This window comes from Chiloscyllium plagiosum, chromosome 9 (genome assembly GCF_004010195.1).
Source record: "Chiloscyllium plagiosum isolate BGI_BamShark_2017 chromosome 9, ASM401019v2, whole genome shotgun sequence".
In the NCBI taxonomy this organism is placed as follows: Eukaryota; Metazoa; Chordata; class Chondrichthyes; order Orectolobiformes; family Hemiscylliidae; genus Chiloscyllium; species Chiloscyllium plagiosum.
Window position 1 is genome coordinate 12,063,950 of NC_057718.1, and position 25,502 is coordinate 12,089,451.

General features: G+C 42.0%; 1 protein-coding gene across 5 annotated transcripts in view; it reads right to left on the reverse strand.

Annotated features, from left to right (window-relative positions):
* wdr27 (WD repeat domain 27) overlaps nucleotides 1-25,502 on the reverse strand; it is a 531,763-nt gene that overhangs the window by 366,757 nt on the left and 139,504 nt on the right. For all 5 annotated transcript variants that reach the window (XR_006312430.1, XM_043695384.1, XM_043695383.1 and 2 more), the window contains exon 21: nucleotides 5,836-5,933. Coding sequence is in view for 4 of the 5 variants with exons in the window: in XM_043695384.1 (XP_043551319.1) it covers nucleotides 5,836-5,933 (98 nt within the window). In the remaining variant the exon portion in view is untranslated. The remainder of the gene's footprint in view (nucleotides 1-5,835; nucleotides 5,934-25,502) is intronic.

Sequence of the window (25,502 nt, forward strand, 5' to 3'; positions counted from 1 at the left end):
TCCACCTCCACAATCGCTACCAGGACCACCGCCCCCGCAAACACCGCCAGGACCACCGCCCCCACAAACACCGCCAGGACCACCGCCTCCGCGATCACCGGCAGGACCACCGCCTCCATGATCACCACCCCCGCGATCACCACCAGGACCACCGCCTCCACGATCACCGGCAGGACCACCGCCTCCACGATCACCGGCAGGACCACTGCCTCCACGATCACCACTAGGACCACAGCCTCCGTGATTGCTGTCAGAATCACAGCCTCCGCAATCACCACTGGGACCACTGCAGCCAAAACCTCTGCAAAGGCTGCCCATCACATCACTTCCGTCCCCCTGGTTGCTCCTGCCTAGGCCACTTCTGCTCCCACATACGTCACTCATTGGAACACCGCCGATGAACACGCCATCCCCGCACCCGCCTCCGCCCCCGCGGTTACTGCCAAACGTGCCACTTCTGCCCTTACTGTCATTCACCCCAGCCCCACCCATCCAGCCATTGAAACTGCGGACATCACATAGAACGTCACTTGCACCCCTGCGGATGCCACGGAATGCATTGCTTCCACCGTCTCAAGTTCTCCAAGCTCTCACCCTCACAAAGCCCAGCGCTCCATTCCCTTTGCTCCAACCCCAACCTCACTGTTAAACCAGCGGACAAGGGGGGAGCTGTAGTAGTTTGGCACACCGACCTTCAAACCACTGAAGCCAGGCACCAACTCACGGATACCACCTCCTATCACCAAACTATCATCTCCTAGACAATACATTACCTCATCACCTCAGGGGATCTCACATCCACAGCCTCCAACCTCAGTCCCGGAAACCTGCACTGCCCAGATCTACCTCTCATCCAATGTTCACAAACCTGACTGTCCCAGTTGACCCATCGTCTTTGCCTGGTCCTGCCACACCAAAATTATCTCCTCATAGCTTGACACCCTCCTGTCCCCCCTTGTTCCAGGAACTGCCCACATCCAGTCAGAATCACAGCCTCCACGATCAACACCACGTCCACCGCCTCCACGATCACCGCCAGGTCCACTGCGTCCGCGATCGCCACCAGGACCACCGCCTCCACAATCGCCACCCACACCCTCCACCTCCTCTATGACTTTCATCTGCCTGGCCCCCATCTTCATCATGGACATCCAGTCCCTGTACATACCCATCGGCTTTGGCGAAGGCCTCTAAGCCCTCCTTTTCTTACTCCTCCACCAACACTCTCATTCGATTGGCTGAACTGGTCCTCACCCTCAACAACTTCTCCTTTGAACCCTCCCATTTCCTACGGACCAAAGGGGTAGCCATGGGCACCCGCATGAGCTCCAGCTTTGCCAGCCTCTTCGTCGGATATGTAGAATAGTCCATCTTCCGCAGTTACACTGGCACCACCAACCCCTCTTTTCCTCCACTACATTGAAAATTGTATCAGCGCCTCGTGCTCCCATGAGGAGGTTGAACATTTCATCAACTTCAAAAACACCTTCCACCCTGACCTCAAGTTCACTGGACCATCTCAGGCACCCTCCTCCCCTTCCTGGACCTCTCCGTCTCCATCTCCAGCGACCAACTCAACACGGACATTTATTTCAAATCCACCGACTCTCACATCTTCCTGGACTACACCTCCTCCCACCCTGCCTCCTGTAAGAACGCTGTCCCTTACTCTCAATTTCTCCGCCTACACCGTATCTGCTCCCAGGAGAAGCAATTCCACTCCAGGACGTTCCAGATGGCCTCCTATTTCGAGAACCGCAATTTGCTCTCCCATATGATCAACAATGTATCTCCTCCATTTCCTGCACCTCCGCCCTTGAACCCCACCCCTCCAACAAGTTAGAACTCCCCAGTCCTCACCTTCTATTCCACTACCTACAATCAGACACCATCACTAGAAATATATTTCCCTCCCCACCCCATCGGCATTTCGCAGAGACCATACCCTTCTGCAACTCCTTTATTCGTCCCATGCCCCCCCACCAACCCACTCTCCACTGCTCCCACCTACGCCGCAAAGCGTAAACCTGCGCCCACACTTACCCCCTCACCTCTGTCCAAGGCTCCAAAGGATCCTTCCACATCCAGCAGAGATTTTCCTGCATAGCCAAATACCTCATCTACTGTCGACAGGGTGGTGCTGGAAAAGCACAGCAGGTCAGGCAGCATCTGAAGAGCAGGCGAATCGACGTTTCAGGCAAATGTCCTTCACCAGAATTCCTGATGAAGGGCTTTTGCCGAAATGTCAATTCTCCTGCTCCTCGGATGCTGCCTGACCTGCTGTGCTTTTCCAGCACCATACTCTCAACCCTAATCTCCAGCATCTGCAGTCCTCACTTTCACCTAGTTGTGTCTGTTGCTTTCAATGTGGTCTCCTCTATTCTGGGGAGACAGGACACCAATTTGTGGAATGCTTCAGGGAACATCTCTACGCGACATGCACTGAACAATCCCACCATCCCGTGTCCAACCACTTCAACTCCCCCTCCCACTTCGCCAAGGACATGCAGGTCCTGGGCCTCCTCCACCACCAAATCCAGCCACCCGCGCTGGAGGAAGAATGCCTCCTCTTCCGCCTTGGGACCCTCCAACCACACGGCATCAACTTCAACTTCACCAGTTTCCTCATCTACCCTCCCCCCACATCATCCCAGATCCAACCCTCCAACTTGGCACCGCCCTCTTGAACTGCCCTACCTGCCCATTTTCCTTCCCACCTATCCCCTCCACCTTCCCCTCTGACTTATCACCATCATCCCCCCCACCAGCATCTACCTATCACCTTCCCAGCTACCTTACTCCCACCCCCATCCCAGCCTCCTATTTATCTCTCAGCTCCCTTCCCCGCACCACATTCCTGATGAAGGGCTTATTCCCAAAACGTCAATTCTCCTGTTCCTCGGATGCTGTCTGACCTGCTGTGCTTTTCCAGCACCACACTCTTCAACTCTGATCTCCAACATCTGCAGTTCTCACTTTCTCCTTGCCACACAAAGTGGCTACAGAAACAGGCTAGAGGCTAGGAATACTGCATTGAGTAACTCACCTCCTGACTCCCTGAAGCCTGTCATTCAGCTATAAGTCACAAGTTGGGAGTGTGATGGAATACATCCCACTTGCCTGGATGAGTGAAGTTCCAATGACACTCAAGAAGCTTGACACCATCTAGATCAAATCAGCCTGCTTGGTTTGTACTACATCCACAAACATCCAATCCCACCACCACCAATGATCAATAGTAGCAGTGTGTACTATTTACAAGATGCATGGCAGAAATTCACAAAAGATCCTTCGACAGCATCTTCCAAATCCACGACCACTTCTATCTGGGAGAACGAGGGCAGCAAATAGATGGGAACGCAGCCACCTGCAGGTTCCCACTAAGCCACTCATCATCCTCACTCAGATGTCATTCCTTCACTGTTACTGGGTCTACCTACAACACATGGACTGCAACAGTTCAAGAAGGCAGCTCATCACCATCTTCTCAAGGCAATTAGCGAGAGGCAATAAATGCTGATCAGCCAGTGACACCCATGTCCCACAACTGAATAACTTTTTAAAAATTGCAGTCCAAACAATTCATCTGGAAGAATTTCTGCTTCTATCTGAGTGGCAGAAGGGCTTTGGTCCCCAATCTTTTACCTGCATTCATTCTTTATGGATAGCTGGAGTTTTCTACATGTTGCTCATTCTCAATCTGTCAGCAGCACCCACCACTCCCGAGTGGGCTGCAAAAGCCCTACAGCTCCTTGCCTTCTGTTTGGCCTTTAAGCCTGTGAGTGGAGAAATGGCCTATTAAGAGGCCAACTCCAGGGAGATTGTGCTATTGGTCTCATTGTTAGCATGTGCATACACATTTCCCTGGAAATGTTGACTGATTTTACAGGTCTAATCATCTTGTGGTCGAACATAATTATTTTGGTTGTATTTTGGTTTTCCTTTCATTAAATCGCTGATTATATGATTGAGTAGGGTCCAATTACATGAAGTTCGAGACTATCAATTCCCTGGCAATCCAGTCTGTCAGAACTGTCACTGCCCAGAGGTAAGGGTCAAGCACACCGTGGCAGAAATGATAATTGCACCAGCTCTAAGTAAAACATCATAAAGTACTGAAAAACACCCAATGTGTCATTTTTAGATGGATTATAGCAAGTATATCATGCACCATTTTCCATTTGTTGGTTTAATACTGAAAAGCGTTATACCTCGACTTTTGAGTATGTTAAAAATAAATTCAACCAACTGATTTCTTGTATTAATATGCCTACAAGTGCAGGGTTTCAACATAACTTGAAGTGCAATGTCTTTTGTAACGTCTTCATCAACTTTCAGTACTTATCAGTGATCATGATTGTTTAAAATTAGCATTTTGTAAGTAAACTAGTTTTGACTTCCATGTTAACTGAAAGCAAAATAGCAAGCAAATAGCGAAGTATAGAGTGAATTAAAGATTAGGTCATATTCTGTACATCTCAATGAGAAATCTTGTCTGAAGTGCCGGTGGAGATGAAGGACAGTACCGCATCACAACATGGTAAGAGCTTTTAAGTTAATTTAGAAGGGATATAAATAGTCATTTGGGAGCTTGAGTATTCCTGAGAAAAATACATATTTGATGAGGCATTTTGTTTTTTACTCATTCAGGACAATTTGCAAAAATATAAATGTAAAGGGGACCATTTTCATACGGTCTAAAAACAGCATGCTGCAAAGTTGGCAAGTGGATGCTGATTGTAGAGGGATTACCATGGAGAATCCACAACTTAAATAATGATTAATAGGTAACAGTCAAACTTTGTTTAAATTTAATCCAATAGTTTGACTCTGACCAGTCAAGACATGCTCCTTAGAAATGAACCACAGAATAGCTGTTAATTGCTTTCTTCAGTTGAAAGCCATGTTCTCAAAACTTTGAGCAACAAGTGAAGGTAGATGTTTCTTGCTGCTGATATGCAGTAGTAACAGAGTGGTGTTTGCCGCTACTGGGATGCTACCATTAAGCTAAATACACACTATGCCTATCAGACAAATGAAGCATGTGGTATAATAATTTCAATGACAAAGTGATGCTACATATATAGGCCATACGTTCCATAGCATGGTGGATAAAGTCAAATGTTTACAACAGGCAATGTACTAACCATGCCAAACATCCTGTGCTTGCTAAATCATTAAAAACAGTATCCAACATTGGTATTGATTCTACAATGGGACAATATTTGCTACATAATTGTTGATGTGTGAAACCTTATGCTAACAACCAATTTAAGACTTTCAATTGGACTCACAGAGAGACGTACTTGCACATCTTGCACATATTGAAACCTATACAGGGCCCTGTTCTTTGTCGACAGTAAGAATACATATGTACACTGCACCTGTTAGAACTGAACAAAACAGACAACAATCCCTCCCTGGTTCATTCCTCAAGGCAATGACTTGACCAGTCTGTGTCAAGCTGCCTGGTTTAAATTTAAATGAAGTTTGGTAGATGACTGCCAGTAGTCATGCACTCTCCACCTCTATCCATCCGAGACCACTTGCCAATCAATCAAGATGTTCTTCTCATACTTATAAAAATGTTGTTCCTGTATTCTGGCGAATAGTGCAAATGAGTGCAAGATGAGATCTTGAAACTAGATGTGTCTTTTCTCAATAATACACAGGCAAAACACTTTGCATTGTCTAAATCTATAATCCAGTTAATCAACACTGCATGAACCTTATTTCCATAAAACTCATCACACGTAAAGTTTGTATTCCTATTCACTTGAAGCCTATTTTTACAAAGGGACATGACAAAAAAGTCCACTCAGAATATTTTCTTACCTTAGTGTCCGTAAATCCCAGAGTTTGATCCCATCAGTTATAGCAGTTGTCAGAAAGAGATTATAGGATTCAGAAGCTTGGGTACAAAATACTGAACCCTAAAACAAGATGAAGATAACACACAGATTACTGATAAATATCAATTTTCATGACTGTAAATTAATGTTTAAATGGAATACCTAATTGTTTTGGGAAAATAAACTAAAACTTTGAGGATAAAATTAACAAAATTGAAAAGGGAGAACTAGTGATATTTTTCAATCAGAGATGTTATCACACACCTCTGGAATGAGTAAGACTTGACGCCAGGTCTCCTAATTCAGAGATAGAGACACTACAACTGCACCACAATAACCCTTACTTAGATTTTCAAAAAGCTGTCAGCAACGTAACATACAAGTGGTTCATGAACAAGAGATAAAGGGAATAGATATTTTTGAATAAACGTGTTCAGAGATATTGTACACCCCTGCAGCAAGTGGGACTTGAACCCAGGATTTGGAGAATGGATCAGCATAGATTGAAAATGAGTAGACAGAAAACAGAAAGTATGAATAAGTAAGTGATTTTCAGGTATTCATACTCTGACTAATGGGGTGCTGTTAAGGACCATTTTTTGAGTCCTAGATAGTCACAATTTATATCGATGATTTGGATGTAGGAATTATCCAAGTTTGTATATAACATAAAACTAAGTGGAAGCATGAACTGTGAAGGGCAAACAAAAATACTTCAAGAGAATTTAGAGAAGCAAAAGAGTAGACAAAAAAATGGCAGATGGAAATATGAAATATTTAAAGTTATCCACTTTCATACGAAGAAACAGAAGGTGCAGTATTTCTTAAAAGACGAAAGACTGGGAAGTGTTGAACTTAAAAGGGATTGGGCTGTTCTTGCTCATCAGTTATTGCAAGTAAGCACGCAGATATAGCAAACTATTAAGATATTGATAATAACACTGAAATGCTGAATAATCTCAACAGGTCTGGCAGCAGCTGTGGAGAGAGAAAATCAGAGTTAATGGTTCAAGTCCCATACTGGATACTTTCAAGAAAGAGTTGGATAGAGCTCTCAAGGATAGTGGAATCAAGGGTTATAGAGATAAGGCAGGAACAGGATACTGATTGAGGATGATCAGCCATGATCATAATGAATGGTGGTGCAGGCTCGAAGGGCAGAATGGCCTACTCCTGCACCTATTGTCTATTGTCTACTGAGAACCAGATGTTAGTTTGATCCCATCTCGACCCTTCTGTTTTCATTCTGCTCCGTAATTTTATTTTTTATTTTTTTCACTGTTCTGTACCTCTTGTTTCTTGATTGTCTCTCTTTCTCTCGCTCCCTACTCTCTCATCACCTTTTACTTCTCCTCTTCCCCCTTCTCCCCTATTTTCCATTTTGCCCCTGCTTCATCCATCCCCCCATCCCCCACATATTTTGTCACATAGCACTGGCTTCAGCCTTGGTCGTTCACAGCTCCTAATCTCCCTATAATCTCTCTATGCACTGTCATTATCACCTCTTTATTGCTACCTTTGCTTCTGGAGCCATGACTCACCTTCTCTCAGCCTGGTATAAATACCTCCCTATTTCACCCTTTTTTTTTAAGCTTTGACAAAGGGTCAGTTAGACTCGAAATGTCAGGTCTTTTCTCTCCTTACAGATGCTGCCAGACCTGCTGAGATTTTCCAGCATTTTCAGATTCCAGCATCCACAGTATTTGCTTTTATCCAATGTTAGTTTGTTGGCCTTTCTTACTAGAATATTTGAGTATTAATATAAAGGCTTTGTATTGCAATTATATGTCAGATCACATCTGAAATACTATGGGCAGTTTTGGTCTCCTTACCCAAGGAAAGATATACTTGATATAGAGAGTGTGTTTCTGTTCACCGGAGGCACGCTAAGTTAATTCCTGGGATGAAAGGACTGCCGTGTGAGGCAAGTTTAAATAGCCTAAATCTTTTTCTCTGGAGTTCAGAAGATGAGAGATGATCTCATTCAAACATGCAAACTCTTACAGGGCTTGACAGGGATAGATGCAAGATGGATGTTTCCCCTGGCTTGGGGCATGTTGAGTACCAGATGACACAGAATGAGAGGTAGGTATTTTAGGACTGAGATGAAGAGGAAACTTTGCACTCAGAGGATGGTGAATCTTTGGAATTCTCTGCCTCAGAGGGGCAGATTGAGATAGGTAAATTTCAATGTAATAAAGATATCAGGAGATACGGGATTGTGCAGGGAAATTGTCTGAAGTAGCTAATAAAGCACAATCTAACTGAATGATGGAAAAGGATCAAAGGGCTGAATAGCCTATTACTATTCCAATTTCTTGTGGTGTTAAAATGAGCATGTCTTCAAAATATCATTATCATAAAATTAAATATTAACATTAGCTAAATAATATGCTCACAACTTAAATCATTATGGCATTATTGTTTTCCTACAGAAAGGTGAAGAGCTACATTCCAGGAGAAAATGCTTGAAGGGATTTCTCAGAGGCATCATAATCTTAATAGAAAAGCAAAGCATCGCAGATACGTGGGTTTGGATGAAAGCTCAGCAACCCAAAACCTTAACTCTTTTTCTTTTTCCACACATGCTGCCAGACCTGCTGAGTATTTCTGGCATTTTTTTATTACTAATGTTAATGGAAGGATTACATGATACAGAGCTTTAGACTGCTGGTGCATACATAGTGAAATTCTACAAATGTTATCTATCTTAACAGTGGGCTTTTCTTTCTCCACAAAGGAGTGGATATGTATAATCTTTGTGGCTATTAGCAAACGTACTCAGTACTGTGTTCATTAGCACCTTCAAGTAAATATCTGAAACAGGATTTTCTTAGAATTAAGACTAAAACAAAGATAACATCCCATGGAATTCTGAGCTCTGGGGATTAACGCAACCTCATATGTTCAAAACAAACATATAAACAAAGGAATCAAGTGTCATAGTGGACAGAAAAGAGAATGAAGATAACACCAAAACTGGATTAGCATTGATTTTATTGAATGGTAGCACAGGCTCAAAGTGCCAATCTCTTAGTCTAAAATCCTATTTTCTCAGGTCCTATGCTCCTAACAGCTAGGTTTGAACAGATGACCACATAATTGTTTTAAAAATCATCTTGAATGGAGAGAAAGCAGAAAAAGTCATGCTGAATCTTCCTTCAGGATGTTACAATAATATAGGTAATGCGTTCAATGTTCCATGGTTCAAATGGCTTGTGTCATCCTAATCTTTTTTTTCTCATATGTATGAAACAACTGCAATAACAACTGCTAATCTTTCTTCTTTATCTTACATCACAAGACAATTCACAGGAGAGTAATCAAACAAAATTTGACATTGATCTACATAAGAAGAAATCAAGACAGGTGACCAAACACTTGTTCACTGAAGTAGATTTCAAGTAGCAAAGAGTTTAAGGAGGTGAGACAGAGAGACAAAACAACTTCGGGAGGGAATTGGGATCTTAGGCAACTGAGGGTATAGGAGACATTATACACTAGAGAAGAACTGTCTTTCAACAGAATCCACGTCCACACTTTTAGTGAGAGCTTTATCTCAGTTAATTACACTGTATAAAACTCACAATCAACTGATTAGATTAAGTGGGTAAAAAACTGGCAAATAGAGCATAATGTGAGAAGTTGTGAAGTTGTTCATTTTGAAAGGGAGAACAAAAGAACACTCCTGTTTAAATGGAAAAAAACTTCAGAAAGCTGCAACACAAAGGAACTTGGGGTGACTTGTGTATAAAAGGCAGAAAAACACAGGTGCAGCAGGTAATCAGGAATGGAAGGTTGACCATTATTTCAAGGGGAATATAAAAGTTGGGAAGTCTTACTGCAACTGTGTGATGTGCGGGTGAGACTACTCCTGGAGTACAGTAAGCTGTTTTGGTTCCTTATTTAAGGAAAGATATTATTTAATTGGAGGCAGTTCAAAGAAGGTCCACTCGGAGATCCCAGTATAAAGGCATTGTCTTATGAGCAAGGGTTAAACACATAAGGCTTAATTCGCTGGAGTTTAGAAGAATGAGAGGTGATCTCATTGAAACATAGGATTCTAAAGGGGCTTGACAGGGTAGAACATAGAACATAAAATAATACAGCACAGAACAGGCCCTTCGGCCCTCGATATTGCGCCAACCTGTGAATTAATCTAAGCTCAATACCCTACACTATCCCATAATCATCCATATACTTATCCAAGGGTTGTTTAAATGCCCCTAATGTGGCTGAGTTAACTACATTAGCAGATAAGGCATTCCACGCTCTTACCACTCTGAGTAAAGAACCTGCCTCTAACATCTGTCTTAAATCTATCACCCCTCATTTTGTCGCTATGCCCCCCTCATCCAAGCTGACGTCATCATCATCCTGGGAAAACGACTTTCACTGTCTACCCTATCTAATCTTCTGATCATTTTGTATGTCTCCATCAGATCCCTTCTTAGCCTTCTTCTTTCCAGTGAGAACAGACCCAAGTCTCTCAGCCTTTCCTCATAAGACCTTCCCTCCAGACCAGGCAACATCCTGGTGAATTTCCTCTGCACCTTTTCCAATGCTTCCACATCCTTCCTATAATGGGGCGACCAGAATTGTACACAATATTCCAAGTGCGGCCACACTAGCCTTTTGTATAGTTGCAGCATGACATTACGGCTACGTAATTCAATCCCTCTACCAATAAAACCTAACACATCGTATGCCTTCTTAACAGCACTATCAACCTGGGTGGCAATTTCAGGGATCTATGTACATGGACTCGAAGATCCCATGCACATCCACTCTACCAAGAATCTTTCCATTGACCCAGCATTCAGCCTTCCTGTTATTCTTACCAATGTGAATCACTTTACATTGAACTCCATTTGCAATTCTGCAGTTTATCCAAGTCCCACTGCACTCTGTCCACTACTCCACCAATTTTACTGTCATCTGCAAACTTACTAATCCATCCACCTATGCCTGCGTCCAAGTCATTTATATAAACGACAAACAGCAGTGTCCCAAAACAATCCTTGTGGCACACCACTAGTAACCGGACTCCAGGCTGAATATTTTCCATCAATCACCACTCGCTGCCTTCTTACAGAAAGCCAGTTTCTAATCCAAACTGCTAAATCACCTTCAATTCCACACCTCTGCATTTTCTCCAACAGCCTACCATGTGGAACCTTATCAAGGCTTTACCAAAGTCCATGTATACCACGTCAACTGCCCTACCCTCATCTACATGCTTGGTCACCTTCTCAAAAACCTCAATGAGGTTTGTGAGACATGACCTGCCCTTGACTATCTGCAATCAAATTGTTGCTTGTTAAATGATTATAACTGCTTATAATCTTTTCCAGAACGTTTCCTATAACAGGCGTAAGGTTCATTGGTCTATAATTACCTGGGTCATCTCTACTGCCCTTCTTGAACAAGGGCACAACATTTGCAATCTTTCAGTCCTCTGGTATTAAACCTGTAGTCAATGACGACTCAAAGATCAAGGCCAAAGGCTCCGCTATCTCCTGCCTAGCTTCCCAGAGAATCCTCGGATAAATCCCATCCGGCCCTGGGAACTTGTCTGCTTTCACTCCTTCTAGAATTGATAACACCTGTTCGTAACTAACCTCGATCCTTTCTAGTCTAATATCCAGTATCTCATTGTTCTCCTCTACAATATTCTCCTTTTCCTGAGTGAAAATAGATGAGAAATATTCGCTTAGCACCTCTCTGATCTTCACAGGGTCCACACACAACTTCCCACTTCTGTCTTTGACAGGCCTTATTCCTACCCTAGTCATCCTTTTATTCCTCACTTACCTATAGAAAGCTTTAGGATTCTCCTTTATTCTATCTGCTAAAGACTGCTCATGTTCCTCCTTCCTCTTCTTAAATCTCTATTTAAATCCTTCCTAGTTCATCTGTAACTCTCCATTGCTTCATCTGAATCATCTCGTCTCAGCATCACAAAAGCCTCCTTCTTCTGCTTAACAAGAGTTGCAATTTTGTTAGTAAACCGCGGTTCCCTTACCTTATCACTTCCTCCCTGCCTGACAGAGGCATAGCTATCAAGGACACGCAACATCTGTTCCTTAAATCAGTTCAACATTTCGATTGTCCCCATCCCCTGCATTTTGCTACCCCATTCTATGCCTCCTAAGTCTTGCCTAATCGCATTATAATTGCCCTTCCCCCATCTATAACTCTTGTCCTGTGGTATGTACTTATCCCTTTCCATCATTAAATTAAACATAACCGAATTATGGTCACTCTCTCCAAAGTGTTCACCTACCACTAAATCAAATACCTGGCCTGGTTCATTACCAAGCACCAGATCCAGTGTGGCCTCCCCTCTTGTAGGCCCTTTGACAGGAAACCCTCCTGCACACATTGGACAAAAACTGAGTAAATTCTGAGAGGATGTTTGCCTTCATGGGAGAATTTAGGACCAGAGGGCAAAGTCTCAGTATAAAGGCCATCAGCTTAAGATTGAGATAAGGAGGAATTTGTTTCTCTCAGAGGGTTAAGAGTCTTTGGAACTCCTTGCCACAGAGAGCATTGGGGGCTGAGTCCTTGCCTGTATTTAAGCTTGATTTAGATAGATACTTGATGAGTAGAGGAAAAGACAGGAAAGCGGACCTGAGGAATGTCGAATTAGCCAAGATCCTACTGAATGGCAGGACAAGCTTGAGGGGCCAAATCGCCTACTCTGTTCCTATTTCTTATGGTCTTATGATTACTAGTTGCCCATATTTATACAACCAACTCTCACTAAATTTCCTTCATAAGTTTGGAAAACTCTTTTTGGCTCTTGGAAGCATCTACATGCTTGTCACCTTGACTCTAACAACTTCCCCAACTGCCATATTAGGATGAATCTTAGTTAACACTTTAACCCCAAACCTAGTTGACACACCATATCAGTTCAATTACTAAGACTGCCTTCTTTCACTTGTGGAAATTTGTATAGCTCCAATCCTCTCTCACCTCTGTCAATTAAGATTTAACTATGGTTTCATTCCTTCAAGATTCAATTTTTTTTTAACTACTGAGTGGGCCAATTTGCTTCAATCCTTCACAAACCCATTCAAAATTCTCCAGCCATTAGACTCCCTTGCACAAGGCTGGCCCTCTTTACGCTGTCTATAAACTCACAGTTGGCTTTGAAATTCTGACTGTCCTTTCAAATTCTTTACTGACATCTCCGTATCCTTGAGCAGAGCTGAGCCCCAGCATTTATCTTGTCAGTATAATGCATTTTACATCCCACATCAGCTTTCCTCTGAATGAGGCTGTTAGGAAAATCTGGAATCTTCAAAGTTGGTCATCAAATCAATTCATGTTGAGTACAATGGAGAAGAGAAATTTTCTGCACAGTCAATGAATTGATAGAGTTTCCGAACAGATAGTTCTCACCAAACATTTTTGGCATAATTACAATCAGCTTAAATTTATCCCTACCTCTCACTATCAACTTGCCAGTGATATGAAAGTCAAACACAGGCTCTCTCAAAATATGCTCTAGGTGCTGATTACCTTTTAATTTCTACATTTAAGATACAGTGGAGACAGCAGGACAGGAGGGAGACCATGGCATAGTGGCAATGTTACAGGATTAGTGATCCAGAGTCCCAGAATAAGGCACTGCAGTAACAGGCTCAAATCCCACCACAGCAAATTACCATCCTTACCTGGTCTGGCTTAAAGTGACCCTAGACTCACAGCAATGTGAAATAGTCAGGTATGCGATACAATTCAAGGCCAATTAGGGATGTGCATCACATCCTGGCTATGCCAATGATAACTACATCCCATTAACAAAAAAAAAGAAAACAATGTGGAGTATAGATCATGTAAGCTGAATGGCCAATGATTATAGGTTTATGATCAATGGTAGAAATATTCCATCCTTTTTATAACAGTGTCTGTGCATTGTAGTCCAACTATGCTTCACTAAGGTCTTGTAATTTACCTCATCTAACCACTTTCTGTTGAATGTAATGCCTCTAGATACTGAGCCATGAGTTCTATTTGCTCTCTTAAAATATTCTGTTCTTCTTAAAATGTCAAAATCTTTTTTGTAACAGCTGTTTTTTTCTAGCAGTTAAATGGAATTCCTCAACACATACAGGTCAGTAAATAGTTATTCTATAAATATATTACAAAAAGAATAAAGTGAGGTTTCAACATTCACACACGCTTTTTGCTTTATCTCTTAGGAGAGATTATGCAGGTTGAACGAATCTATCTTAGGTATTTCAACAAAACAGAAAACTATTCTCAGAGGAAATAAAATAAGATTGAAACCAGGTTTTTGGTAAGCCTTGGGTACAACATTTTTCCATCATTATACGGTAGCACAGTGCAGACAAACTGCAGAATGGAAACATACTTCTCATTCTTTTCCACCTTTTACCAACTACTCACTGATACAACAGATGCTTCCTCCCAGTGCAAGCAAGACCTCTCTCCTTGTAAGGATAAGAGCAGGCAGAATTTATAACCACAATATTCCTTTGATGGATAAATGTTCCATTCCGTAACTGCCATATCAAATCCTAACACATCTGTAATAACAATTAGTGTTACTTGCTACTGGCTTGCTGCTGCTCTCAATGTACAATAACCTAATTCAACTTTACATTCTGCTTAGATAGTTAAAATGTGAAGTAGTGTGTCATATTTGGTTAACCAGCAAGTATTAGCATATTTATTTAAGAACTGCTTTCACTCTGGGTCCCTAGCAATACTAGAATGAAAACCTTTAGCTTTCCTGATCTAACCCAACACCAAAGAGCATTAACATCCTATGAGAAGGCAAGTCTCTTTAATTAAACTTTTAATTGACTTATTTCTTAAGAAGAAGGAAAATGTTTTTTTTTAAATTCATTTATGAGATATGGACATCACTTATTTCCCAACCCTACTTGCCCTTTAGAAGGTGGTAGCAAGTTGCATTCTTGAACTGCTGCAGTCTATTTGGTGCAAGTATACCCATAATGCCATTAGGGAGGAAGTTCTAGGACTTAACTACTAATAGATTGTAATACAAATGCTAATATGACCAATAACTAAATTAAGTCCTTAATTTTATAAACTTAATATCAGAAGTAGGAGTAAGAATACATGTTACAATTTCTTTGTTATCATGACTCATTGGAGCAGCGCACCAGAAATCAAGACTATTCCTGGAGTCATTGCAAATATGAAAATTTAATCAATAGCCCAATTTCACCTAATTGTCTAATTCAGATTAAAAGAATATGCACTCCAAGTTTTTCACATTAACAAGAAAAATAACTATTTCTTATAACTAAAGTTTTTATGAAGGAAACATGAATTGCTAACTTATTACCCCATGACTTAAACTCTACAGTTTTTAAAATTTCCATCCACATACAAACAGATATACAAAAAGACAAGGCAAGACACAAATATTAATGTGTGGGGGAGAATACAGAAAATCAGAGAAGCATAGTTCTGGCACCAGTACATATCACAGATAGCAATAAGTTGTTTTCTTTTGGCTTTCAGCTTTCTTTCAACTCCTTCCATTTCTTTGCTGATGATACAATGTTGTGGATACACAGATTCCAGACTTTCATTCACTGGTTGAGGATTCACCCTGCTAGTGCCTCTGAAGATAGTTTTAGCCTGTTTCCTTTCAACAGGGGGTTTGCATTGAGAACAACTTACAGAGAAAGATGAGGGAGAGTAGCTAGCTGCTGGGGATTTTCTGTCACTTCTTCACACAGAAGGGAGAGAGCAAGGTGGATACTTTCTATTCACAGGTTGAATGTTCACAATGCCACCAATTGAGACGTGATTGATCTCAATTATTTTATATATGGACGACTGATTATGTTCTGGAGGTGCTCTAGAAAACTTAAGGCATGAAGAGAGGGCATTTGGCATGTTTTTGGCATGTTTGCCCATTCTTTCATTTGTGCTCAGAAAGCTTTTAAATGCTCCAACGCAACTTTACATGCTGTTGTTACTTTCTCTAGAAACGCGTACGTATAATCCAACATCAAAGAACTGTCTTTTTATCTTAAGAACTTCTTCTTAATCGATTTTAATGAAACTCTTGTCTCGTGGCCATAATGAATAAAGAAGTAAGATAGTAATAAAATAGTAACTATCCCAATCCTGCAGGCATTCATAACAATAGGATTCCACCATGATATTCAGAGTATGATGATATCTCTCCAAATTTCCCTGTTTGGGGATGAGACGTGATTGATCTCAATTATTTTATATATGGACGACTGATTATGTTCTGGAGGTGCTCTAGAAAACTTTAGGCATGAAGTTACAACTTTGCTCATTTGTATTTCAATTCATTGCCCATAATAAGTATAAAACTGAGTTAACTGTTTAACCATCTTAGCTGCAATGCTGCGGTTTCCTCCCACAGTCCAAAGATGTGCGGATCAGGTGAACTGGCCATGCTAAATTGCCCAAAGTGTTAGGTGCATTAGTCAGAGGGAAATGGGTCTGGGTCTATTACTCTTCGGAGGGTCGGTGTGGACTGGTTGGACCAAAGGGCCTGTTTCCACACTGTAGGGAATCTAATCTAAAAGGGGCGGCATGGTGGCTCAGTGGTTAGCACTGCTGCCTCACAGCACCAGGGTCCTAGGTTTGATTCCAGCCTTGGGTGACTCTCTGTGTGGAGTTTGCATATTCTCCCAGTGTCTGCATGGGATTCCTCCGGGTGCTCCGGTTTCATCCCACAGTCCAAAGATGTGCAGGCTAGGTGAATTGGTCATGCTAAATTGCCCATAGAGTTACGTGCATTAGTTAGGGGGAATGGGTCTGGGTGGGTTACTCTTCGGAGGGTCGGTGCGGACTAGTTGGGGCCGAAGGGCCTGTTTTCACACTGTAGGGAATCTAATCTAATCATCCTCAAAGCAAACGCCACTGGAAATCAGGTGGTCAAATCCATAATTGTGTCTACTGATGTCCTGATTTTGCTTTTGATAATGACTCTACATAGTCCACTAATACTCAACTAAATGATTCTTAATAAACTGGCATGGCTATCAAAGATGCTGGTTTAATTACATGTTTTGATTTTTCTACTACCTGAGATGTAGGGCAAGTTTTACAGTGTCACACAACATCCTTATAACGTCTCAGTCAGGTAAAATACCTGTTTATCAATGTTTGAGTTTTCCTTATCTCTACATATCCAGTCATAGGCATTCCACATGCTACTCATTATATCTCCTAACAATACATAGGTGGCACTGCCATTTGATGAACCACCATCCATTTCCCATCCAAACTCCATTTTTAATATAACTCCAGAATTCCCTTAGCCTCAGCTTTAGTGTGAGCCATCTGTGCTGACTTATTTAAGTCTGGAATAAAATCAGAAATTGCTTGGAGCAACTTAGCAATTCTCCCTCCACAGATGCTGCCAGATCTGCTGAGTTTCTCCAGAAGTTTCAGTTTTGATTTTAGATTTCCAGCCTTCAGGTTTTTTTTGCTTAATTTCAGTCTAGATCAGATTCCAGAGTCTCAATTAATGAAAACATGCCAAATACCTCCATTTAATTATCACCCTCTTTTAGGAAAACTTTGGCTATGCTAACATCTGCTTGTGGTAGTACTTTGACCTGTAGTGATGGGCATTAGTTAGCCATTACTCAGGTTACTATATGCAATGGAAAGATACTTGGAATCTGTTCCTGAAACTGTTCTGTCACTTTAACCTCATTTGGATTTGCTGTGACTATGAGCAAAACTAAAATGTTTACTACAATCAAATCATTTCACAGGAGTATGTCAACTCTGTCCACTGATAATTTTTGAACAACTCCAAATAGCTGTTCCAGACAATACATCACACACCAATTTGACTTTGCACAATGGAACCAGGATGCTTTCTTCATATATCTCTCTTATGAAAATCTCAGTTTCCATTTTAGGTTCTGGACAGAAAATTGGATCCTTCTCTAACAAAAGAGTCTGAGTAGTTTCTGTACCCCTTAATATAATTATGGGTTAGCTGCATCATATGAAGAAATAGGGGTTGTCTTCCCTTTGGACAAATACGCTTCCTGTCTCACATCTACTTTATTCTCATTCTCAGTCATTCTCATACCCTCGATCCTTCTCAAGTTTATAGGAGTGACAGGAAAAAAAATAGTTTTATCGATGGCTTATAATCATCAGAAATTACTTTTGTCTGTTGAATACTCACAACCTTTTGGTCTGCAACATGGGTTCTTGTTATTGAAGGTAATAGGTTTTTAATTCTTCCAAAAGAACAATATGCCTGAGAGCTTCATATATGGTTTCAACTCCAAACACTCATATCCACCTGTCAAAATTACTTTGTGTAATTCAAAGGAGGTTTGAACAGGCTAATTCCTTAAATGCATATAAGGGATTATCAACTCTGAGCTAAGGTATTGGCCCAGTACTTGCTGCACTAACAATACTTAGGACAAACGTAACTATGCCAACATTGTGCTCCACCAGCCCTCAATTGGCAAATTTACATCAAGATTAGCTGGGAAACTTATTTTAATTCCCTGCAGAGAGCAGAATGGGAATAGAAACAATGCAGAGCATGTCCAACATAATGAGAATGTCATTATGCCTCTCCAGTTAAATAAGGGGAGGCAATGGCCGAGGGGCATTATTGCTAGACTATTAATATTCTGGGGACCCAGGTTTGAATCCAACAACAGGTGGAAGTTGAATTCAATTAAAAAAAATCTGGAATTAAGATTCTACTGAATCTACTGTTGACCATGAAAACATTGTTGATTGTCGGAAAAGCCCATTTCTTTCGCTAATATCCTTTAGGGAAGAAAATCTGCCATACTCACCTGGTCTGGCCTACATGTGACTCCAGACCCACAGCATTGCCCTCTCAATGGCCTAACAAGCCATTCACTTGTACAAATTGCTACATTGTCTCAGATAATGAAACCATATGGATCGCCCGGCATTAATCTAGGCACCAGAAAGGGCAACAGCACAAACAGCCCTGTTGACCCTGCAAGGTCCTCCTTACCAACCTCTGGGGGTTAGTGCCAAAACTCCTGTCAGGCAACAGACCAAAAGAGTCATACTCATGGAATCACACTTTATAGACAATGTCCCAGACACCATCATCATTATCTCTGCATATATCTTCAATATAAAGCAGCATAGTGGTATACAGTTAGAAGGGAGTTGCCCTGGCAGTCCTTAACATTGACTCCGGCTCATAGCTTCAGGTTAAACATGGGCGAGGAAACCTCCTGCTGATTACCACGTCTCGTCCTCCCTTGGCTGATGAATCGATACTCCTTCATGCTGAACAACACTCAGAGGAAGCATGGAGAATGGTGAGGGCACAAAATGTACTTTGGGTGGGGGATTGCAAGGTTCACAATCAAAAGTGGCTCGGCAACAGTATTACTGATTGAGCTGGTTGAGTCCTAAAGAACATAGCTGCTAGACTGGGTCTGCAGCAGGTGGTGAGGGAACCAACAAGAGGGAAAAACATACTTGACCTGAGCCTCACCAATCTATCAGCTGCAGATGTATCTGTCCATGACATTATTGGTAAAAGTGACCATCACCACAGTCCTTGTGGAGACAAAATCACACTTTCCCATTGAGAATAACCTCCATCATATCCACCATCATAACCTCCAGCATATTCCTAGCTCAACGATTACCGTCAAGTCAGGGGATCAACTCCGGGTCAATGGAGAATGCAGGAGGGCATGCCAGGAACAGCACCAGGCACACCTGAAAATGAGATGTCAAACAGGTGAAGCTAAAAAACAGGGCTACTTACATGCCAAACAGCATAAGCAACAAGTGACAGACAGAGCTAAGTGATCTCATAAACAACGGAATCAGATCTAAGCTCTGCAGTCCTGCCACATCTACTTGTGAATGCTGGTGGACAATTAAACAACTCACTGGAGGAGGAGGCTCCACAAATATCTCCAACCTCAATGATGGAACAGCCCAGCACATCAGTGCAAAAGATAAGGCTGAAGGTTTTGCAGCAATCTTCAGCCAGAAGCGCCGGGTGGATGATCCATTTCGGCCTCCTCCAGTGATCCCCAGCATCACAGATACCAGTTTTCAGCCAATCAATTCACTCCATGTGATATTAAGAGACAGTTGGAGACACTGGATACTGTAAAGGCTATGGACTCTTGACAACATTCCGGCAATAGTACTAAATTGTGCTCCAGAACTTGCCACTCCCCTATCCAAATTCTCTCCCCTATCCAAGCTGTTTCAGTATAGTTATAACACTGGCACCAACATGACAATGTGCAAAATTGCCTAAGTATGACCCCTATCTAAAAAGTAGGACAAATCCAATCCAGCCACTTACCACCCCATCAGTCTACTCTTGATCATCAGTAAAGTGATGGAAGATGTCATAAATAGCACTATCAAGCAGTACCTGCTCAACAATAACCTACTCAGTTACAGCCACGCAGCTCCTGATCTCATTACAGCCTTGGTTCAAACATGGACAAGAGAGCTGAATTCCATAAGTGAGGTTAGAGTAACAGCCCTTGACATCAAGGTGTCCAAGCAAAATTGGAATCAATGGGTATTGGGGGAAAGCTCTCTGGTGATGGAGTCATACCTAACACATAGGAAGATGATTGTGGTTGTTGGGGGTCAGTCATCTCTGGACCAGGACATCTCTGCAGGAGTTCCTCGGGGTAGTGTCCTAGCCCCAACTATCTTCAGCTGCTTCATCAATGACCTTCCTTCCATCATAAGGTCAGACGTGAGGATGGTTGCCAATGATTGCACTTCGTTCAGCACCATTCGTGATTCCTCAGATACTGAAGCAGTCCACCTTCAAATGCAACAAGATCTGGACAATATCCAGGCTTGAGCTGACAAGTGGCAAGTAATATTCACCACCACTCAAATGCCAGACTTTGATCATCACCAATAAGAGACAGTCTAACCACCACTCCTTGACATTCAAAGATGTTACCATCACTGAATCCTCCACTGCCAACATCATTGACCAAAAACTCAACTAGATTTGCCACATAAACACAGTGACAACAAAAACAGATCAGAGGCTAGGAAAACTGTATTGAGTAACTCACCTCCTGACTCCCTAGGCCTGTCCATCATCTACAAGCCTGACACCATCCAAACAAAACAGCCCACTTGATTGGCACCACATCCATAAGCATCCACTCTCTCCACCACCAAAGCTCAGTAGCAGCAGTGTGTACTATCTACAAGATGCACTGCAGAAATTCACCATAGATCTTCAGACAGCACCTTCCAAATCTGCAACCACTTCCATCTACAAGGACAAAGGCAGCAGATATATGGGAACATGACCCCCTTCAAGCTCTCCTCCAAACCACTCACCATCCTGACTTGGAAATATACTGCCATTCCTTCTCTGTCACTGCTCAAAATCCTGGAATTCCTCGCATTGTGGATCAACCCACAGCAGGTAGACTATAGCAGTTAATGAAGGCAGCTCACCACCACCCACTCAAGGGCAACTAGGGATGGGCAATAAAGGCTGGCCACCCGCAACACCCATATCCCACAAATGAATTTTAAAAATCAGCTTTAATTATTACCTTGTTATTCGCTATCTACAAGTTTTAAAGCTTTGCTTCAGATCCAATACTGGTAGGTTTATTTTACAGATTCAGGTTTTTGGCACTTTAATTCTTACCTGAAAAATGTGTTGCTGGAAAAGCGTAGCAGGTCAGGCAGCATCCAAGGAGCAGGAGAATCGACGTTTCGGGCATAAGCCCTTCTTCAGGAAGCTTATGCCCGAAATGTCGATTCTCCTGCTCCTTGGATGCTGCCTGACCTGCTGCGCTTTTCCAGCAACACATTTTTCAGCTCTGATCTCCAGCATCTGCAGTCCTCACTTTCTCCCACTTTAATTCTTATATCCATTTAACTGATGTACATTCTGATTTAGTAGTTGCTACACATGGATTAGTGCTAAATTCAGAGTTAAGCTACTCTCATTTCTTCACAAAAGTCATGAATTAGTTGAGCTCTTCTCCACCCAACCCAATGAACAAACGAAAAGCAGGTGATAAACCTCAGGTCTGAAATGATAGGTTCCCTTGAATTTTCGGTACTTGCATAGAGTTTCCTCCCCAAAGCCAAATTGAAAGGAAGTTCTGTCAAACAGAGGAAAGGGATTAAAACTCTTTGAGTCCAAAAATCATGGAATGGAAATGATTAAAATGACTATTGGGGAGCTCATTTTTACCTTGCATTCTTACTGTTGAATTATGTCCTTGAAGATTTTATTTTAAATCTGTTTCTTTCTTTCCCTTTGAATGTTACCTTTGACTTTCTTCTCAGTATATCTCCTTGCAGTGTACACCCTGTAAGCCTCCCTCACACTTTAAAGGAGGCCCTCCAAGCAAAGAATGGGTCTCTACTATTCAAATTATTTGCAATCAATGAATTACATGGGAGTAGCACAGTGTGAGTTCGCTTTTGATTTTTCTTCATTTCCTGTCAGAGTTTCCTTTAGGTTAACAGTTCAGCTTCACTTGGTTCCCTATAGAGAAGCTGAGATATAAAACTCTTAGACTCGCCATATGAAGATCAGACTTACGCTGTACTAACGAAAAGCAAATTCCTTTTGATCTAGAATCAGTTCTAATAATGACACCATGATAGTGGGAAAACAGATGAAGGGTGCAGCTTTGGCCAAGCGGGAAAGTACCCCACTAAATGATCTTACCAATGGGCAGCTATCCTCATGGTTATGTTACTAGGTAGATAGTCCTGAGCCTTGGAATAATAATCCAAAGAATTTGAGGTCGAATCCAATGTGGCAGTGAGGAGTATTTGAACCTAGGTTAAAATGAATTGGGAAATGAAAAGCAGGAAAAGTGATCATAAAACTGTCAGACTGTTGTAATGTCCCAATCCTTTAAGGAACGATAGACCAGTTCTTCACCAAGGTAGCTGACTTTTAGCTGCCCTCTAGCAAGACTTTCATTGGCATCACCAGCTTCCCTTGCTTGAGAAGGACAATAGCTGTCCAGTAAAGTATCCAAGACAATCTAACTGTGGGTGTGGGCACCATCAACATTTAATTTGCTTAACTAATTCAAAAGAAGGAAAGGTTGATGTGGTAAAATGAAGTAAAATGAGAGGCAGTCTGTGTGGAGAAACGTAGGTACAGAAGTTTGGATCACATACACAAGACAATTTTCTGATTCAGTATGTGGACATACCTAGGAGAGAAGGTGCAAAACTTGACCTACTCTTGGGAAATAAGGCAGAGCAGGTGACTGAGGTGTCAGTGGGGGAGCACTTTGGGCCCAGTGACCATAATTCTATTAAAATAGTGATGGAAAAGGATAGACTGGATCTAAAAGTTAGAATTCTAAATTGGAGGAAGGCCAATTTTGATGGTATTAGGCAAGAACTTTCAAAAGTTGATTGGGAGCAGATGTTTGCAGGTAAAGGGACGGCTGGAAAATGGGAAGCCTTCAGAAATGAGGTAAGAGTCCAGAGACAGTATATTCTTGTTAGGGTGAAGAGCAAGGCTGGTAGATGTCATGAATGCAGGATGACTAGAGAAATTGAAGTTTGGTTAAGAATAAGAAGGAAACATATAGCAGATATAAAGAGCAGAAAGCGCGAGTTTTCCTATAAGTGTATAAAAGCAGTAGGAGGGAAATCAAGAGGGCAAAAAGGAGATATGAGATCGCTTTGGCATATAGATTTAAGGAGAATCCAAAGGGATTCTACAAACACATTAAGGACAAAAGGGTAATTACGAAGAAAATTGGGCCCTGTAAAGATCAGCATGGCCACCTATGCGCAGAATCGCAGAAAATCGGGGAGGTACGAAATGAGTATTTTGCATTAGTGTTTACTGTGGAGAAGGATATGGAAAATAGAGAACATGGGGAAATAAATAGCGACATCTTGAAAAGTGTCCATATTACAAGGGAAGAGTTGCTGGACATCTTAAAATGCATAAAGGTGGATAAATCCCCCAGCCTGATCAAGCGTACCCCAGAACTCTGTGGGAAACTAGGGAAGAGAATGCTGGGCCCCTTGCTGAGATATTGTATCATCAATAGCTCAAGGCAAGGTGCCGGAAGACTGGATGTTTGGCTAACATGGTGCCACTATTTAAGAAAAGTGGTAGGGAGCAATAGACTGGTGAGCCTGAATCTGTGGTGGTCCTGAGGGACAGAATTTACATGTATTTGGAAAGGCAAGGATTGTTTAGAGATAGTCAACATGGCTTTGTGCATGGGAAATCATGTTGATTGAATTTTTTGAAGAAGTAACGAAAAGGATTGATGAGGGCAGAGCAGTGGACGTGATCTATATGGAATTCAGTAACACATATAACAAGGTTCCTCAGGGTAGACTAGTTAGAAAGGTTAGATCACATGGAATAGCTGGACAACTAGCTATTTTGATGTAGAACTGGCTTGAAGGTAGAAGACAGTGGGTGGTAGTGGAGAGTTGCTTTACAGATTGGAGGCCTGTGACCAATGCAGTGCCACAAGGATCAGTGCTGGGTCCACTACTTTTCGTCATTTATATAAATGATTTGAATGTGAACGTAAGAGGAATGGTTAGTAAGTTTGCACATGACACCAAAATTGGTGCTGTAGTGGACAGCAAAGAAGGTTATCTCAGAGTATAGTGGGATCTTGATCAGATGGGCCAATGGGCTAAGGGGTGGCAGATGGAGTTTAATTTAAATAAAGGTGAGGTGCTGCATTTTGGAAAGGCAAATCAGGGCAGCATTTATACATTTAATGGTAAGATTCTGGGAAGTGTTGTTGAACAAAGAGACCTTGGAGTGCAGGTTCATAGTTCCTTGAAAGTGGAATCACAGGTAGATAGGAAAGTAAAGAAGGCATTTGGTATGCTTTCCTTTATTGATCAGTGCACTGAGTATCGGAGTTGGGAGGTCATATTGCAGCTGTACAGGACATTGGTTAGACCACTATTGGAATATTGCATTCAATTCTGGTCTCCTTGTTTTAGGAAGGATGTTGTGAAACTTGAAAGGGTTCAGAAAAGGTTTAGAAGAATGTTGCTAGGGTTGAAGGAATTGAGTGATAGAAAAAGGCTGAATAGATTTGAGCTATTTTCCCTGGAGCATTGGAGAATGAGGGGTGACCTTATAGAGGTTTGTAAAATCAGGAGGGGCATGAATAGAGTAAATTTACGAGGTCTTTTCCCCAGGGTCTATCCAAAACTAGATGGTATAGGTTTACGGTGAGAGGTGAAAGATTTAAAAGGGATCTAATGGTCAAGCTTTTCAAGCAGTGGGTGGTGCACATATGGAATAACCTGCTAAAGGAAGTGGTGGAGGTTGGTACAATTACAACATTTAAAAGGCATCTGGATGGGTATATAAGTAAGATGGGTTTAGAGGGAAATGGAGAAAGTGAGGTCTGCAGATGCTGGAGATCAAAGTTGAAACTTTATTGCTGGAACAGCACAGCAGGTCAGGCAGCATCCTGGGTACAGGAGATTCGACGTTTCGGGCACAGGCCCTTCTTCAGGAATGTGTCCTTATAAAAGATTCCTGAAGAAGGGCCTGTGCCCGAAACGTCGAATCTCCTGTTCCCTGGATGCTGCCTGACCTGCTGTGCTGTTCCAGATAAATAAGATGGGTTTAGA